The sequence below is a fragment of the Phyllobates terribilis genome, unplaced genomic scaffold, assembly GCF_046119375.1.
Source record: "Phyllobates terribilis strain yellow unplaced genomic scaffold, ASM4611937v1 Scaffold_4__5_contigs__length_816908805, whole genome shotgun sequence".
NCBI lineage: Eukaryota > Metazoa > Chordata > Amphibia > Anura > Dendrobatidae > Phyllobates > Phyllobates terribilis.
The window spans coordinates 741,660,355-741,680,839 of NW_027362764.1; the positions used below are offsets into that span (position 1 = coordinate 741,660,355).

The window sequence follows — 20,485 nt, forward strand, 5'->3', positions numbered from 1 at the left end:
CTGAGTTTATATAGGGTCCGGAAGGGTTACCCACATAGATAAAGTCATTTGGAAAATCTATAAATGATCTAGAGAACTATTCTGGGTGCGAGTGCAACTCTTGAGCCTCTAAAGTTATACCTGTTTGGACAAAGAAGTAAGAGTATTTAGGGGAGAGAGCTTAAGAGAAGACATAACCATGGGTGGAATCGAAAAATAAGCTTCTGATGTGGGAAAAACCCTTCATGAGAAATATATTTGTGAGCTGGACGTCTGCAAGACATCATCTGACAGCGTAGCATAGAAGTTTAGCATAAAAGTGTATTGCTGAAGTATACAGCTCTGAATTAGACCTGAGTTGAACCTGAAGGGAACTGAAGGTAACTGGATGCTCAGTCACAGTAAACAATGTTCATGTCTGTTTTCACTCTCTCCTCTATAATCCTTCACTTTTTACTAACCCCCCTAATCCCTACACCTAGTAAGGAACTGGTCATCTCTTCCTCCATCCTCCCCATCCATCTCACTTCCTCCTCGGAACTATTCCTCAACTTACAATCCTGCATCTCTAAGCTCAGACAGCCACCTCATGCCCTCTCCTGCTCCCACCTGCTAACACTTTACTTTGCCCCCGCTTCCCCAGTCTCACTATGGAACGCTCGCTCCGTCTGCAACAAACTTTCCTACATCCATGATCTTTTCATTACTAACAAACTTTCCTTCCTCGCCATCACTGAAACCTGGCTCACCCCCTCTGACACAGCCTCTCCAGCTGCACTTTTGTATGGCGAACTCCACCTTTCCCATACCACCCGCCCCCGAGGCAAGCATGGTGGAGGAGTTTGCTTTCTCCTGTCAGATAACTGCTCCTTCTCACATATCCCACTGCCACTCTCCATTACTCTCCCCTCTTTTGAAATGCACTGCGTGCGCATTTACTCCCCCTCCAACCTCCAACTGGCTGTCATTTACCGTCCCTCAGGGCCAGCCACCACCTTCAACACCTGACTACTTCACTTCCTTTCCGCTGACATCCCCACTATCATCATGGGTAATTTCAACATCCCCATTGACACTTCCCACTCATCTGACTCCGAGCTTCTATCCCTCACTTCCTTCTTTGGCCTTACTCAATGGTCTTCCTCAGCCCCTCACAAAGATGTACACACACTGGACCTCATCTTCACCCGCCTCTGTTCTCTATTCAACCTCTCTAACTCTCCTCTCCCTCTTTCTGACCACAACTTATTTACATTCTCTCCCCTCTCCTCTCCAGGTCCACAATCCCCCATCCAAAAACTTCCACAATCTCACAGAAATCTCAAACACCTCAACCTACACTTACTCTCTGAATCCCTCCTCCCTCTTACAGACATAAATTCCCTACACGATACAGATGCCGCTGCCACTTTATATAACACCATAACAGCTGCAGCTCTTGAATCGGTCTCCCCCCTCATACATACGAAAGCTCGCACAATCAACAGGCAACCCTGGTACACCAGCCTGACTAAAGAACTAAGACAGGCTTCCAGAGTTGCTGAGCGGAGTTGGAAAAGGTCCCACTCCAACGAGCACTTCATCGCATTCAAACAAGCTCTCACTACTTTCAGATCCACACTTACTGCAGCAAAATATACTTCTCATCTCTCATATCCTTCCTGTCCCACAACCCTAAACAGCTATTCAGTACTTTTAATTCTCTCTTTTGTCCCTCAGCACCCCCTCCCTCTCCACTCATCTCAGATGAAGAGTTTGCATCATTCTTCAAGCAGAAGATTGATACCATCAGACAAAGCTTTTGCCATAAGTCCCCACAGTCCCTCCTCATATCTACTCAACTATCCTCTTCCAAAACCAGCTTCTCCGCCATCACGGAAGATCAACTTTTATCTTTACTCTCCAAGTCACATCTCACAACCTGTGAACTTGACCCAATCCCATCCCACCTCATCCCAAATTTTACTGCAGTCTTCATCCCAACCCTAACCCACCTCTTCAACCTGTCACTAACAACTGGTGTCTTCTCCCATGCTTCAAACTTGTCTCGATCACACCCATCCTCAAAAAGCCATCCCTTGACCCATCCTCTCTGTCTAGATATCGCCCCATATCATCATACTCTTCTCCATCAACACCTTCGGCCTGGGACAGCTCATAGAGTCTCATGGCTTTCAGTATCACCTCTATGCTGACGACACACAGATCTACGTCTCTAGACCTGATATCATCTCCTTACTAACCAGAATCCCACACTGCCTGTCCGCTATTTCATCTTTCTTCTCTGCTAGATTCCTAAAACTTAATATGGATAAAACTGAATTCATCATCTTTCCCCCACCTCACTCAGCACCCCCATCTGACCTATCCATCAAAGTCAATGGCTGTCCTCTCTCCCCAGTCCTGCAAGCTCACTGCCTCGGAGTAACCCTTGACTCCGATCTCTACTTCAAACCTCATATCCAAGCCCTTTCCACTTCCTGCCGACTCCAGCTTAAAAATATTTCCTAAATCTGCACATTCCTCATCCATGAATCTGCAAAAACCCTAGTGCACGCCCTCATCATCTCTCGCCTCGACTACTGCAACCTCCTGCTCTGTGGCCTCCCTTCAAACACTCTCGCACCCCTCCAATCTATCCTAAACTCTGCTGCCCGACTAATCCACCTGTCCCCCTGCTATTCCCCGGCCTCTCTCCTCTGTCAATCCCTTCACTGGCTCCCCATTGCCCAGAGACTCCAGTTCAAAACCCTAACCATGGCATATAAAGCCATCCACAACCTGTCTCCTCCATACATCTGTGACCTAGTCTCCCGGTACATACCTGCGCGCATCCTACGATCCTCACAAGATCTCCTTCTCTACTCCCTTCTTTTCTCCTCTTCCCACAATCGCATACAAGATTTCTCCCGTGCATCCCCCCTACTCTGGAACTCTCTACCCCAACATATCAGACTCTCGCCTACCGTGGAAATCTTCAAAAGGAATCTGAAGACCCACCTCTTCCGACAACCTGCAGTAACCTTCGCTCCACCATGTCGCTGCACGACCAGCTCTACCCTCACCTACTGTATCCTCACCCATCCCTTGTAGATTGTGAGCCCTCGTGGGCACGGTCCTCTCTCCTCCTGTACCAGTCGCCGACTCGTTTTTGTTCAAATTATTGTACTTGTTGCTTGCTATGTATACCCCTTTTAAACATGTAAAGCGCCATGGAATTAATGGTGCTATAATAATAAATAATAATAATGAGAGAGAAGTAGAATTAGGACGTTGGACAGTGGTGGCAAAGAGCTTCAAGGAGATGTCCACTACTATTCTATTAAGATCTCCACCACCTCCACGGCCCAACAACTTTTTCTACTGTCCCTCATCTCTGTAAGAGTTGTGCCTTCCCTGGAGTTTCTTTTTCAAATTCCTCCCTTGGTGGTAAGTTATTAAAGGAGTTGTCCACTACTTGGACAAACCCCTTCTTAAATGAAATATTGTCTCATTGAAAATCAAGGCAACTTACACTCACCTCCTGGACCAGCACCATTCCAGCGATGTTGCTGCTATGTCTGCCACCACTCGCGTGACATTATGTCACATGAGGTCTGCAGCAAATCAATGGCAGTTAATAGGCTGCTGCACTCACACTTCCGCCTACAGTGTGAGTAAAGTAGACCAATTGGCTATAGAGTTCATGTGATGCAGAGCCAACCGCACTGTAATGGTGCCGATTGCAGAAGGTGAGTATAAGTTGCCTTGATTTTCAATAAGCCACTGTTTCATTTAAGAAGGGGTTGTCCAAGTAGTGGACAGCTCCTTTAATAACTTACCACCAAGAGAGGAAATTAATAAGGAAACTCCAGTGAAGGCACAACCCTTACAGAGATAGTAGAAAAAGTAGTTGGGCCTTGGCGGTGGAGATCTTAATAAAATACCTGTCCGATTATTAGTACCCTGGAACAAGTTCCACTTCTGTGTACCATAGGATTACCACCTGTGACTCAGGGCCAATTTCCGCATTCTGTCTAATGTTTGTCATCCGTATTGCCTCCATGTTGCGTCTTTGTTGCATCCGTTTGTTTCTTATCCATTTTTTTTTCACTAAAGCAATCAGACTGTCTGACTTTTTTTATCCACTGACTCTTAACAATTGGTAGATAAAAAATGGATGAAACACAAATGGAAAACTGAATTATGACGTCTGTCTTCCATGTTTCATGTGCTCTATAGAATCCTATAGACTTTATTGGCTGAGTCTGATCCCCTAAACCAGGGATATTAAACTCAAACACACAGAGGGCCAAAATGAAAAACTTGGACAAAGTTGCGGGCCAACAAGTATACAGTATAATGGGCCCCACAAAGTCCTCCATGCAGAATAATGGGCTCTACATAGTCCTCCTTACAGTATTATAGGCACCACATAGTCCTCCACACAGAATAATGGGTCCCACATAGCCCTCCATACAGTATAATGGGCCCCACATAGTCCTTCATACAGTATAATGGCCTCCACATAGTCCTCCTTACAATAAAATGAGCCGCACATAGTCCTCCATACAGAATAATGGCCCCACATAGTCCTCCATACAGAATAATGGCCCCACATAGTGCTCCATACAGAATAATGGGCCCCACATAGTCCTCCATACCGAATAGTGGGCCCCACATAGTCCTCCATACAGAATAATGGGCCCACATAGTGCTCCATACAGAATAATTGCCCCACAGTCCTCCATACAGAATAATGGCCCCACATAGTGCTCCATACAGAATAATGGGCACCACATAGTCCTCTATACAGAATAATGGGCCCCACCTAATCCTCCATACAGAGTAATGGGCCCCACATAGTCATCCATACAGTATAAAGGCCCCACATAGTCCTCCATACAGAATAATGGCCCCACATAGTCATCCATACAGAATAATGGCCCCACATAGTCATCCATACAGAATAATGGCCCCACATAGGGGTGGTGGTTCCGGTGTTGCGGGCCAAATAAAATCAACCTAAGGGCCATGTTTGGCCTAGGGGCCAGAGTTTGACACGTATGCCCTAAACGGATGAGAATAGGAGCTGCTCTGAGTCTCACAGACTTGACATACAGGTCAGTTTTTCAGAGAGATGTGTGTATGGGTCAGTGAAACTCTACAGGTCCATGTGCCGGCTGAGAACAAAATGTACAGCACCAAAACGTGTCACACGGACGTGTGAGCGAACCCTAAGTGGAAGGAATTGCATTAGTGTCAAGCAGCTTCTGAAAGGGACCTCATTTTTATCATTGCTTTGAAAATAAGAATAGAAAAATAGAAACATTATAAGACCATATAGTAATAATAAGACATGAAGGACATGTTTGGTCGCTTTATAGTGGAGGGATGATCGACAACAAAATCTGTATTGCAGATTTGCAAACACTCTGTCTACTTTGAACCGTGGATCTGAATCAGAATTCCTAAAATGCCGCATTTAAAGAAGGAACCAAACTATATTCTCAGTGTATTATTCAGAATTCAATTTACCATTAAGGACTAAAAAGAAACAGCTCCTTTCTCTAAAGAGAGCGATGGCGGCATGCATCACCTCAGTAAGAAGCATGTTGGATAATCCTATTATGGAGAATATGATTCAGAATAGCTTTGATATTTTCTAGTGTGACTTTGTAAAATGGATTACTACTGGTACAGAGGTTCCTCGGTGGCCCTCATCTGCAGATATGCGTCTCTACCTTTCAATGGTTCGAATTTCTCAAATGTGCAAAATAAAACGGAAGATGAATGGCAACAGATAGGCTTTATGTTCTGCACCTACAATTCTCCCAAAACAAACGCGGATGGACGAGGAACAACGTCATTCTTTGATTTCAAAACCCTTTATCCTCCAAACCTCCCTTTCTTTCCTTTTTTAGCTTCTTTGTATATAAACAAATAAAAGAGAAAAAAATATATACTAAAAAAAGAAAAAAATAATAATAAAGACTTTATTATAATAAAGAAACGCATTCATACAGATTGAAACAGGTGCCCAACTAAATCATGGATAAACTAAAAGATGTTTAGCGATCATTTCTACTTGACTTGACAAGGGGAAAACAATATAGGTTAGTAAAAAGGAAACAATTGCAAATATTTTGGACAGAAATTAGCAAATCGATTGGATGAAAATCTAATTTCTGTAGAATTTTTAGGAATTCGATAAACCTGGGGAATGAGGCATGAATCGCCTAAAATGGACATTTTACTCACTTTCCAGCTCATCATGGTGGCTCAGTGGTTAGCACTGTTGCTTTGCAGAACTGAGGTTCTAATTTATCCCAACCGCAACATTTATAACCTTCCCACAGAATAGGTGATAAATGTGTGATCGTGGAGGTTCTTCAACTGGACCAGCTCCATCGATGCTGAAAACGAGGGTCTCATGGATGACCACCTTTCCATTTACTGCTTATGGAAGTGGTGGCCATACATGCACTGAAGTGGATGGAATGGTGGTCACACATGCTCACTAGTGCTCCATTCACATTGGTGCACAGGACCCCTCCCGAATTCACCAGGTTCATCAAATTCCTAAAAATTCTACACAAATTAGATTTGCGCTCAATCGATTTGTTCACTTCTGTACAAAAAGTTTGCAAAGGTAGTATGTCCCCTTTAAATATTCTTTTCCATTTCGAATTGCAATGAAGTGGTACAGGAGTTTCTCCAGCATTGCCACTGGTATAGTAAAAGGCTGCATAACAAAATAATATAAAAAGCACTCACAAGTCCAAAAAAATCCAAAAACACAGATGAGCAAATCTTTTGAAATTCGAAATTGCCCAGCTTCGCTTAATTTTTTATTTTAGTATTTCATTTCCAGTTGATTGATTCACAAATCACAAATACAGCACAGTCTCCAATTGCATAGCTTGCCTTGTCTTGTGGTGTTTGTTGCTGTTTTTTGTGCCAAATTCTTCAAAATGGCGCAGATGGGTTGGTGAATTTTGTGCTATTTTGTTGCATTAAAGATGTTCTTTTTTCTTGAATTTTAGCTTTTTGTGCCTTTTAAAAAAAAAAAAGATGATGAAATGTCACATGTTGGCAGTCAAACTGTACAAAAATAAAATAAGACAGATTTTATACTCCACTAGAGTAATGGAGTATAAATGCACAAAAAGGTTGTAACATTTCGAAAAGTTGCAAATGACAAATTAAGATAAAATATCTGGATAAGGAAAACCAACCCCATATTGACGAACAATATTAAGAACAGATGAAACCAACTATCGTTAACTTAAAAAAGGCGCAAAATGAATAATAAATAAGGCAGAATGAAGCATTGGAGCCGCTATCTTTGCAGTTTCCTTAATGTGTTATGGTTTTCTCTTACTATATATTTTTACGCTCTGAGGTCCTCCTACTATCCAGATTCACAACTAAATGGCTGCTGCATTTCCTACCTTAGCTTTTATATGGGCTATGATAGTTACTCTTGATTGGCTGTGCTATACTATGTGATGTAAAAGCTGCAATGCATTATTGGGAAACCCACCCAGCCATGCTTGAGGTCATGTGAGCCTTGTCTGGCTGATGTAATCTTTTGTACTGTTTTATTTACTTTACTTATTTATATAGCGCCATCATATTCTGCAGTGGTTTACAGACTAAACAAATCACTGTCCCATTTGGGGCTCACAATCTATATTCCCCATCAATATGTCTTTGGAATGTGGAAGGAAACTGGAGAACCTGGAGGAAACCCACGCAAACACGGCAAAAACATCCTTGCAGAATTTGTCCTCAGTGGTTTCCAAGAGGTAATGTTTCTACCTGCGGAGAGTGACATGTCAAGCTTGGTGTTATGATCTGCTACAAGCACTAAGGAAAGAAAGGAGATCTGTTCCTACAATAGAACTAAGCTAGATCCCTACGATGTAACGGGGAACCTGATCCTGCGATCAGACCCGCTAAAGCCCTCGGCTAGTCTGTATGAAGACCTATAGATGCAAGGGAGGGATCCCTACAAGAACTAGGGACTGGGATTAAGTTGGACACCTCCTAGCAGAAATTGTAGCAGTAAAAGACAAACACACAACATAGAGCATAAAGGTCCGAAGACCTAGCTAAACTGACTGAGAAAGGTAACTAAGCACCAGGCTAGCTTAAGAGTAGAAATTACAATGAAGTCCAGCAAGGCCAGGAGGGCGGAGCAGGATTAAATAGGCAAAAAAGGTCATGCGACCAGCAAGATAGAAAAAACCTAACAGGAGAGTTCTAACAGTACCCCCTCTTCTATGAGGATCCTCCGGATCCCCTAGGCCCAGGCTTATCAGGAAACCTCTTGTGAAACGCTCTGACAAGTCTGGAAGCAGAAACATCATCCGCCCTCACCCATGAGTTATCCTCGGGTCCGAAACCCTTCCAAGCGACGAGATACTGCAAACTCCCTCTATACCGTCTAGAATTTAGGATGCGGGAAATTTCGTATTCCCCGTCCTCCACCACCGGAGGAACAGTGGCAGAGGCGTCTCCATCCGACACATAAGCTCTTTTCAACAGAGAAACATGAAACACCGGATTAATCTTCCAGGAGGTAGGAACCTCCAACCTAACAGCAGATTGGTTAACTACCTGAAGCACCTTAAAGGGCCCTACAAACTTGGGACCCAATTTTTTAGAAGGAATCCTCAACCGCAGATTCTTAGAGAACAACCAAACCATGTCACCAATAGAAAACAAAACCTCTTGCCGTTTCCTATCAAAGTACCTCTTAGATTTTTTGTTAGCCTCCTGAAGATTACCACGCACATCCGTCCAAACTCTGTCCAAATCACCGGAAAAACTCTCCTCCTCAGGCACAGCCGATACCAATTTGGAGAATGACCCAAAAGACGGATGTCTCCCAGAGCAACAAAAAAAAGGCGAACAACCAGCAGAAGAGGATGCATGGTTGTTAAGAGCAAACTCAGCAAGTGGCAGAAACTCAGACCACCCCTCCTGATTGTCTGCCACAAAACAAAGCAATAACTGCTCAACATCCTGATTCTTCCTTTCTGTCTGGCCATTAGACTCAGGATGATATCCGGATGAAAACGACAAATGAACTCCCAACCTGTCACAAAAAGCACGCCAAAAACGAGCCACGAACTGAGGTCCCCTATCTGAAACAATGTCAGTAGGAACACCATGTAGTCTGACAATTTCCTTGACAAAGGCCTTAGCGAGTGTTTTAGCGCAGGGCAGTTTGATGAAAGGAACCAAGTGACACATCTTGCTAAAACGGTCCACGACCACCCAGATGACTGTGAAACCCTCAGAGGGGGGAAGGTCAGTAATAAAGTCCATAGCCAGATGTGTCCAAGGTGCACTAGGAACCTCCAGAGGGCAAAGCAACCCCGCTGCAGGAGTATGTGAAGACTTAGATCTAGCACACACCGTACATTGACGCACCCACTTAATGACTTCCTTCTGCCATCCAGGCCACCAAAAACTGCGACCCACAAGTCTCTTGGTCTCAGAAATTCCTGGATGACCTGCCAACCGAGACTCATGACACTCAACAAACAAATCTCTCCTAAAGGTCCTAGGCACAAACAACCTCCCATGGGGAGTGTTAGATGGGGCATTCTCCTGTGCTTTAAGAATCTCATCTTCCAAAACGGAGTCCAATGCAGCAATCACAACACCTTCTTGTAAAATGCTCCCCTCCTCCTCAGCACCGACCATGGGAGAAAAGCTGCGAGACAAAGCATCAGCTTTAACATTCTTGGTACCCGGGATGTAAGTAACGGAAAAATTAAACCGCGAGAAAAAAAGTGCCCACCTAGCCTGACGGGCATTCAAGCGCTTGGCAGTATCAAGATAGATCAGATTTTTATGATCAATGAAAACCTGAATGGGAAATTCAGCACCTTCCAAGAGATGACGCCAGTGTTCAAATGCGAGTTTAATAGCCAGCAATTCCCGATTACCAATATCGTAATTAAGTTCAGTCTCAGAAAATTTTTTTGAAAAAAAAGCACATGGATGTACTCCATCCTTGTTTTTCTGAGACAACACCGCACCGACCCCCACCGAAGAAGCATCAACCTCAACCAAAAACGGCTTAGTCACATCAGGCTGCATAAGGATGGGAGTAGAGCTGAACCTCTCCTTTAGAAACACAAAAGCTTCAATGGCCTCAGTAGTCCACTGGACCTCATTAGCACCTCTCCTCGTGAGATCGGTCAGTGGTTTGACAATAATAGAAAAATTTTTAATGAATTTTCTGTAATAATTGGCGAAACCCAAAAACCTCTGTATCGATTTCAAACCAATAGGCCTAGGCCATTCCTGCACAGCTTGAACTTTCACCGGGTCCATCTCAAAGCCCTCGCTGGAGATAATGTAGCCCAAAAAACTAATTCTCTGTACAGCGAACTCACATTTCTCCAGCTTAGCAAAAAGCGAATTGTCCATTAATAACTGTAATACCTCACGTACGCTCCGCCAATGAGACTCCAGATCCGGTGAATAAATCAAAATGTCATCCAAATACACAACCACATTTTTGCCGATCAAAGGTCTAAGGATGTCATTAATAAGATTCTGAAAAAATGCTGGAGCATTGGTAAGACCAAAAGGCATAACCAGATTCTCAAAATGACCCACAGGAGTGTTAAAAGCAGTCTTCCATTCATCACCCTCCTTCATGCGCAACAAATTGTATGCCCCCCGGAGATCAATTTTAGAGAACCACTTGGCCCCCACTAACTGGTTAAACAAATCAGGAATCAATGGCAGGGGGTAAGGATTGCGTACAGTAATTTTATTAATCTCACGAAAATCCAGACAAGGACGTAAACCGCCGTCCTTTTTTTTAACAAAAAAAAATCCAACAGCCACAGGAGACTTGGAAGGCCTAATGTGACCGGCGGCCCAGCTTGTCTGTATGTATTCCTCCAAAGCCTTTCTCTCAGGAATAGTAAGATTAAATAAACGACTTTTAGGAAGAGTCGCTCCAGGGACAAATTCAATTGTACAATCATAGTCTCTATGGGGAGGCAAAATTTGTGACTCCTCAGAAAAAACTCTCCAAAAATCCTGAATAGGTACAGGTAATTCCCCTTTATCCACAGCAGCAATGCGCCCGTTACAACACTTGTCATAACACTTAGGGCTCCAGGACTTAATTTCATTGGTAGACCAATCCAGTACAGGATTGTGCAATTTTAACAAGGGTAACCCCAAAACTACTGGAGAAGGCAAATTATTTAATACTACCAAATCCAAATTTTCTTGGTGAATACCATTAATAGTGAGGGGAAATTCACAGACCTTGTGAGTAACACTCTTCAAGGGGGAGCCATCGACAGAAACCACAGCAATAGGGGATGACAAAGGTTTGGGTTTTAATTTAAGTTTTTCCAAGAATCCCCCATCAATCACATTCAGAGTAGAACCACAATCCACAAATACCCGAAATTCAATTACTTCTTCCTGAGCAACAGTAGTAGCAGAAAGAAATACCCCCTTAGTATTTAAACAGGCTATACGGGCGTAACTGACCTCTTTTTTTTTCTCTTTGTTCATAGGAAACACACAGTTCTTAATAAAATGGTCAGATTTCCCGCAATAAAAGCACAAACCTTCAGAAGACCTGCGGTCTTTTTCCTGAGAGCAGAGTGCCATCGCACCAATCTCCATCGGCTCTCCAATGTCAGTACAGACCCTCTCAAGACTCGGAGCTGACATGGCAGAGGATTTACTTTCATTAACCCTTGGACGCAGTCTCCTGTCCACCTGTATAGCTAATTGCATTGCCTCCTGCAAGTTTCCAGGTGTGAGATAAGCAATCAGCAAATCCTTCACCCTTTCACCTAGCCCCGCAAGAAGCAAAGCTGAATCGTTCCACCCCACCTGGGCAGACCACCGACGGAAGTGAGAACAATATTTTTCCACATTACCTGATCCCTGCCTCAAACGTCTGAATTCAGTCTCAGCTGATGAGACACGATCAGGATCATCATACAACAAACCCAAAGCCGAAAAAAAAACTATCCACTGATCTAAAGCATGGATCACTAGGTTGGAGAGAAAAGGCCCATCCCTGAGGTTCTTTGCGCAAAAGTGACATTATGAACCCTATGCGCTGTGATTCATCACCAGAGGATCTGGGTCTCAAACGAAAATACAACAAACAAGCATTTTTAAAGGAAAAAAATTCTTGTTGATCACCAAAAAATAAATCAGGCAAACGTACCTTTGGCTCCACAAAATGTGCTCCAGAACAGCTACTCACGTGTTGTTGGAGCTCGGCCACCTCCAGAGAGAGTCCCTGCAGGCGTTGAGCCAAATCATGAACCGACACCATGATGGAAACTGGAGGTCTTTCCATAGAGATATTTTTGGGCTGGACTTACTGTTATGATCTGCTACAAGCACTAAGGAAAGAAAGGAGATCTGTCCCTACAATAGAACTAAGCTAGATCCCTACGATGTAACGGGGAACCTGATCCTGCGATCAGACCCGCTAAAGTCCTCGGCTAGTCTGTACGAAGACCTATAGATGCAAGGGAGGGATCCCTACAAGAACTAGAGACTGGGATTAAGTTGGACACCCCCTAGCAGAAATTGTAGCAGTAAAAGACAAACACACAACATAGAACATAAAGGTCCGAAGACCTAGCTAAACTGACTGAGAAATGTAACTAAGCACCAGGCTAACTTAAGAGTAGAAATTACAATGAAGTCCAGCAAGGCCAGGAGGGCGGAGCAGGATTAAATAGGCAAAAAAGGTCATGTGACCAGCAAGATAGAAAAAACCTAACAGGAGAGTTCTAACACTTGGCATGCAAAATATGCAAATTGTCTCTTCAGAGAGGAAGAGAACTAGAACTCTAGTGCCACCTATTGAAAGTAGCAACCTTGGTGGTTTGAAATTCAGCGCTGATGATGCTAACTAGGGAACAGATAAAGCTATGTTCACATTCATTTTTTTAGTACATTTTTTGAAGTGGATTGGTTCCAAAATCTTCCTACAAAAACTGTTAAAAATGCTTGGAAAACTCTTCTTATTCATTTCTATGGGAAATAGTTTTTTTTTGCATTTTTGTTCTTGTAGAGGTTTTAAAATATGATGGTGAAAAAAAAAACATGTCACTTCTCTGTAGCGGATCCTGATAGAATGAGCTCCAAACAAGACACTGCCAATCAAAAGTCTGCAGATCAAAACATTTCAAAAATAAACTCTTCCGGAACTCTTCCTGAAAAAGCAATCTTTCCTGAAGCAATTTCTGCTTTCGATCGCCTCAAAAAATTCCATGTGAACATAGCCTGAGTACCTTGTTGAAAAGCTAATTAAAAGGTGACAAGTAATATGGCATCAGTCACACTTCCTGTTGTCATTATTGGAAAAATGTTGGCCATAACATAGACATATCTCTGTATGGGCCGGTGGAGACGACCGTACTTGGATGCCATAAAATTCAGACCATGATATTCTATGATCAAAGGAAAAAAATTGCAGAGGGCATGATTTGCCTCTGAGAATCAGAAGGCATTCGCCCATTCAACACTATAGGTCAGTGGAAAAAAATTGGACCGCCCTCGGAAGGCATGGGGCTGTGCACATATCTGATTTTTAATTCAGACTGAGTGGTTCGAGGAAAAACTGGGTGACATGTCTGATTTTGATCTGAGTGTCTGATTAAAATAGGCAACGTAAGTCTATGGATGACATCCGAGTGCAGACTGACAAAATGGAGAAGGTGGAGAAACTTTTTATTTTCCCTCCACACTGATCAGTGTGTGATTAGAATAATGGAAACGATTTTCTTAGATGTAGAAAAAAACAATAGTTTGCCCCCGCCCTTAGTAAAAGAAATATAGTTGCAAAGCTGTCACGCTAGTTAAGGGGAGGACCAGGTGTACAACAATGGGAAAAGGGGGGGGAGCCCAACAACTAGGGAAAGGGAGAGTGGAGACCCCTAGGCAGTTCTTACAACACCATGATTCCCATACCGTCCCTAAATAGGTTCTGCACTTATCGCCAAGCAGAATACGCTATCTCAAACTGTCCCTAGAGCTAGGCCATAGGTAGGGAGGGGGAGGGGTGAACACTAGTCAGCCCCCACTGCAACTAAAGCAAACAAGGAAAACAGACAATGGGATACACTTAGCTTGAGAAGACACCAGAGAGAAGACAACAACAATCCACCAAGAACCTCCAAGTAGAAACTAGCCGACTGCTAGTACTCCAGGCCTGAGGAGAGGAAAATAATTCTATCACCAGCGACTCTCTGGAGACACTGAGGGTTTTTATATATCAAGCAAGGGTGTGTCAATTAGCAGCAGGAGGTGGAGATCACTGCTGAGTCCTAGTGAGAGAAGGATACCACTACACTGCAGAGATGAAGGTGTCTGCAAAGCCAAGCGCAGTGACCTTGTACAGCCAGATCCAGAACGACTGTCTGTCAAACCTGATACACCCGTGACAAAAACTTTGTCTACAGTTCCAACTTCTGATTTGTTAATGTAATGGCACACATTGGATGTAGATTCTCTTTGACTGGTCTGTTCATTTTTTGCAATAGATTTTTTCCATCACTTAAAATTTATCTCAAATTATACCAGCTCTGAAGATAATCTTAATGAAAAATATACTCCACTAATCAGACAGACCCTATGTAGAGACCCTCCATACTGAGCAATAGTAACACTCAACTGTCAATTTATTCCTAGATTTCCAGGAGGAATAAAAAAAGAATATCACAATGCAGAGTTCTAAGAAAAGATTTCCAAGTATTTTCTAAAACAGACATCCCAGGAGGATCCTTGCGTAGACGGCCAAATACAACAGGTAACAAAATCACCAGCCTCCTTCTAAGCATCATTACCAATTTTTATATTTAGCAACCTAGCAATATGTGTTTTTAATGTCTCCAATGAGTTTACGCAGACATTGCTTCTTTTCAATTTTTTTTTTGCAGTTTTTCTTTAACCATAATATAAGTAAGCAAAAAAACAAGAATTTAGTAATTTACTTCTTGAGAGGATGAAAAAAGTAAATTGACTCGGTACTGTTGCATCTCTGCAGTATTTTGCAGACTTGTGTTCCTTAAATCTCTGCTGATCTTCGAATAATTTCACTTTATGGAGAATAAGGATAAAAAAATGGTAGAACTTGCAGTTTTATTGACTTTTGGGCGACTGTTGCTATGACTTTATAGGCTCACACCACCTAAGTATTTAACTAGCTGGTATACTTGCCTCTATTAGCATAGTGTTGGACTCTGCTATAGCACAGATAGAACTCTGCTAGATTACTTAAGTCACCTGTCAACTTTGCTACATTGCTGGACTCTGCTATATAACTGGGCGTCATCTGCCATACTCTACTCTGCTATATTGCTGGACTTTGCTACATCACAGTGTTTCTCTTCACTTTCTCAACTTTGTTAAATCATTGTGTTTAGCTGCTACAATACAGAAAACATCCTGTTCTGCTGTGTTGCTGGGCTCTGCTACATCTACTAATCTTCACTGGTGTGACTTTGTTCCAACTCTGCTTCATCCCGTTTCCCTTCTCTGAGTTTCTGGCTAGTTTCCTGCGATCTACTACTCTACTCCTCCAGTTGCCAACCATTCATCACAGTCTCTATTGTAACAATTCATCCAGCTCACTACAGTCATCTGTCCATGCTGCTAAAAAATCGAGATGAAGGTTTATAGAATCCACCTCAACAGGTTAGACCTAACACAGGGATGTCAAACTCAAACATACAGAGGGCCAAAATGAAAAACTTGGAAAAAGTCGCGGGCCAACCAGAGTGCAGTATAATAGGCCCCACATAGTTCTCTATACAGAATAATGGGCCCCACATAGTCCTCCATACAGTATAATGGGCCCCACATAGTCCTCCATACAGTATAATGGGCCGCACATAGTCCTCCATATAGAATAATGGGCCCCACATAGTCCTCCATATAGAATAATGGGCCCCACATAGTCATCCATACAGAATAATGGACTCCCTCTAGTCCTCCATACAGAATAATGGGCCCCACATAGTCCTCCATACAGTATAATGGCCTCACATAGTCCTCACTACAGAATAATGGGCCCCATATAGTCCTCCATATAGAATAATGGGCCCCACATAAGGGTGGTGGTTCTGATATTGTGGGCCAGACCTGGAGTCCAAACTATGCCAGTCAAGAGCCGAAGCCGAGCCCTCATCTCACCAGGTACAAGAGACATCTTGTAAATGCCCTCAGTGATGAACGGGAGGCATGAGTGAGCCGGGCAGTCCTCTCAGCACCGATGTATAGTACAGGGGGTGGTATGGGCTAGTACAACAAATAGGGCAGGGACCTATTAAAGCAAAGGCGGCCCAGCGAGACTTGCTAGACTTTGTCAGTTGGACTTGTGCCCTAGCGGGAAGACCAGGAGACCCCCGCTAGGGCCAGTGTTAGAAGAAGCGATATTATAGTTACTTTCTCTAGTACTGGTATCATCCCCTTTGTCAGAAGCTATAAAAATGTATAACCAGAGACTGCCAAAGTAGCTAGAGTGAACCTGAGCATTCCTTGTATATGTGTTATTGTATATTTCATGCTGTAATTATCCTGTTTAGCATTAATTGACGTTGCTATAGTCATAGCTCCCAACTGTCCCGTATTCTGCGAGACTGTCCCGTCACAGCTCAATTTATACTCACCTCTCCGATGTTGCTCCGTAGCTCCTCCTCCTCGGGGGGCGGGACCGCTCACTGGTCAGTGAATAAATTAAATTATATTACTCAACTCTTCTTGTGATCTCATCTGCCGGGACTTGAATTGGGATCTCAATGTCCAGAGACTGCAGCTCAAACCACTGAGCTACAGCTCTCAATGGTGAACATAGGGCAATGATTCCAAAAGCAGCTCATACAAGTCCATAGAAATACATTGTGTATAACAATATATTTTTATGGTGCCTGTATGCTGAGCTGAAGAAAATGATTTTTTTGGTCCTATAAATAAAGGTAGTAAATTTATGAGCAATTATAAAAAAGTACTTTTTTCTGTGAGTCCCTGGTCTTGAATCCACAACCTTAAAACATTACTGACACAGCAGACACTTATCCTGATGAGCCACCAGCTCTAGTGAAAGCATTGGTAGAATTCTGTCTACTTGACCTGTACTGCAGGCTTTGACTATAGGCTTTTTGTACTGATCTAAATACACTACTGGGTGCTATATATGTAATCTTTAGTGATGAGTGAGCATGCTCGCTACTGCTCGGTGCTCGCCCGAGCATCTCACTGCTCGAGATGCTCGGCGCTCCCCGAGTATTTCCAGGTTGCTCGGGCGGGAACTCGGGTCCCCTCCCTGCATGTTTGGCGCTCTTTAGAGAGCCAATGAACATGCAGGGATTGACTGCCATGCACTGTAATGCAGTAGCCATGTTGGTTGTGGGCATTACAGTGATTGGCTGGCCGCACAGCATCATCAGGTCTATTTCAGACCTGGCGCCGCCATGCTCGTCACAGTCACTCTGGATCAGACAGTGTAGGGAGAGCTGCTGCTGCATTAGGGAGAGATTTGATTGTGTATTAGGTAGTGTAGGGAGAAAAACTGTAAATTACACATATCCATCTTAACAAACAGTCCTTCTGAGGACTAATCCATCTGCAGAGATATCAGGCAGGCAGTGTATATAGGCAGGCAGTGTATATAGCAGACTGCAGTGCATATAGCACAAGAGGCTCCATTCCAATTCTGCCTTCTGCTGCTGTTAGATATTTCTATACAAAGGCTCAGGGGCCAGGAATACTTTTCTTTGGATCTTAATCCTCATTATTTGCTTAAAAAGCAATCCAGAGAACACCATTTTTTCTGCGCCATTTGCTTGTTGGCACTGCAGAATACAGCCAGGTCCTTTCCATATTAGAGTGGCAGAAATCCAGATATTTAAAACTGTGCTTTCTCCGTCAAACGGATCACATATACGTTGTCAGAAAATACTGCCATTTCTGGCCTCCATTAAAAATTTCTTTCAGTGTGTCAGTGAAGCAATTCACAGCAGTTTGCTGTTCAAACTACTTACCTACAGGCCAGGTATTTAAAACTCTGTTTTCTCCGTCACACGGATCACATATAAGTTCGCTCCATTTGTAGTGAGCGTGGAAGATACTGTCCTCCATTTAAAATGGGCAAGGCACGTGGCAAGGGACGGGGAACTGAACGTGATGGTAATAGTGCATGCAGAGGCCGAGGACAAGGCCGTGGGCAAGCCGAAATTGTGTCACAACAAACACCCATATCTTCTCGCCTGACCTTCCTGTCCCAATTTCTAGGGGACCGCAGAACACCACTATGGAACCCAGAGCAGTGTCAAAAGGTTGTTGGTTGGATAGCGGATAATGCTTTAGGTCACTTAACGACCACCACCACCACCCTGTCTTCCACACGGTCAAGTCTCAGTAGCCGTGAGTCTGGACTGCATGTTCCTCACCCTGATCCTTCTTCCTCCCACCATGCCGAGTACACAGATACAACTGATCCCACACTTGGACACTCTGAAGAGCTGTTCACTTTTCCATTTATAGATTCGGGCCTCTCACCCGGTCCACTTGAAGAGGTGCAAGAGGAGATCCCATGTAGGAATGCCCAAATATTTGAGCAGCCACGGTCACATGAAGGCGACGGTGGGAAAGTGTCACAAGAGGTGGACACAATTGCCAGAAAGTCAGGAGGAGGACTAGGGTGAGGAAGTGGAAGATGAGGAGGTGAATGATATAGACACTGACCCAACTTGGCAGGAGGACATGCAGAGCGAGGACAGCAGCACACAGGGGGAGGGAGGCAGAGCACCCCAACAGGTAGGAAGAAGCAATGTGGTGGCTGCAGACAGAAGGCAGGCAACCGTTCCCCGTAACACCAACACGAAGGAAGTTGCCAGTACAACTGTTAGGTCTTCCCGAGTCTGGTTGTTTTTTAAAGACTCTGCCAATAACCCCAAAAAGGCCATTTGCACCACCTGCCAGGCCAGCATCAGCTGGGGTGGCAAATGACCAGCCTGACCACCACCAGCATGATCAGGCACATGGCAGCAAAGCACCCGACTTTGAGGGCCGAACCCCAGGGTCCAGGAACAGTGTCTGCGGGTGGCACGATTGCTTCTTCCGCTATTATGCATACAAGCCAATCCCCTGTCCATGGTGCATGCGAAGATGCCTCCTGCCCTGCACCTGTCATTGCACATTCTCAAGTAGCAGCATCAGGAAGCATGTCCATATCCTTGTCCCAGCGCAGCGTTCAGTTGTCCATACCCAAGTCCTTGGAACGCAAGCGCAAATATGCAGCCATCACCCCACAGGCCACACTACTAAATTCTCACATTTCACGACTGCTTGCGCTCGAAATGTTGCTTTTTAGGCTCGTGGAGACGGAAGCATTCCGCAACCTGATGGGGGCAGCCGTCACTCGGTACTCGGTCCCAAGCCGCCACTATTTCTCCCGGTATGCCGTCCCCGCATTACAAAAGCACGTGTCCCAAAACATTAGCTATGCTCTCAACAACGCAGTTACCAGTAACGTCCACCTAACCACAGACACGTGGACAAGTGCTTGTGGGCAGGGACGGTACATCTCGCTGACGGCACACTGGGTTAACATAGTGGAAGTCGGGACCCAGTCGGACCTTGGGACGGAACACGTCCTCCCGACGCCAAGGATTGCGGGCCCTAGGTCAATCAGGGTTGCCCCCCCCCCTATAGCTCCTGCACCTCATCCTCCTCAGCCACCTCCGCCAAGCGGCAACAGGCTGTGCTGAAGCTAATATGATTAGGTGAAAAACCGCACAATGCTGAAGAGTTGTGGACAGCTCTGAAAGAGCAGGCAGATCTGTGGGTCACACCGCTGAACCTACAGCCAGGCAGGGTCGTGTGTGACAATGGCCGGAACCAGGTGGCGGCTCTGAGGTGAGGCGAGCTCACACACGTACCATGCCTGGCCCATGTGCTTAACCTCGTGGTTCGGCGGTTTCTCAAATCCTACCCGGAGCTGCCGGATCTACTTGTTAAAGTACGCCGCCTGTGTGCCCATTTTAGAAAGTCAGCTACAGCTTCCTCCGCCCTTGCAATGTTTCAGCAGCGTTTTCAGCTTCCGGCTCACAGACTGGTGTGTGATGTCCCCACGCGTTGGAACTCTACACTGCAGATGTTGGGAAGGATTTGTGAGCAGAAGAGGGCAGTTGTTGAGCACCAGCATCAACAAGGCCATCAGTATTCAGTTCAGACTCCACACATAAGACCTCAGGAGTGGACATGGATCTCAGACCATCCTCCAAAACTTTGAGGACTCCACCAAGATGGTGAGCGGCGATGACGCCATAATTAGCGTCACCATCCCGCTTCTCTGTCTTCTGACACGCTCTCTGCTCACAATCAAAGAGGATGCATTGCAGGTGGAGCACGATGAGATGGAGCAAGGAACCATGCAGGGTGATTACACACAGCCAAGCCGCATCTTATCCCAACGTGGATTGGGTGACAATGAGGAAGAGGA

The 20,485-nt window shown here is 44.5% G+C and overlaps 1 protein-coding gene across 4 annotated transcripts in view; it reads right to left on the minus strand.

The window, feature by feature from the left end:
- SAMD12 (sterile alpha motif domain containing 12) overlaps positions 1 to 20,485 on the minus strand; it is a 1,186,303-nt gene that overhangs the window by 483,084 nt on the left and 682,734 nt on the right. For 2 of the 4 annotated variants that reach the window (XM_073679803.1, XM_073679807.1), the window contains one exon: positions 5,977 to 7,014. The exons of the other annotated variants lie outside the window; for them this stretch is intronic. In XM_073679803.1, the coding sequence (XP_073535904.1) occupies positions 6,975 to 7,014 (40 nt within the window). In that variant the 3' untranslated portion in view covers positions 5,977 to 6,974. Of the gene's footprint in view, positions 1 to 5,976; positions 7,015 to 20,485 lie in introns of those variants that run through there. 4 annotated transcript variants of the gene reach the window in all.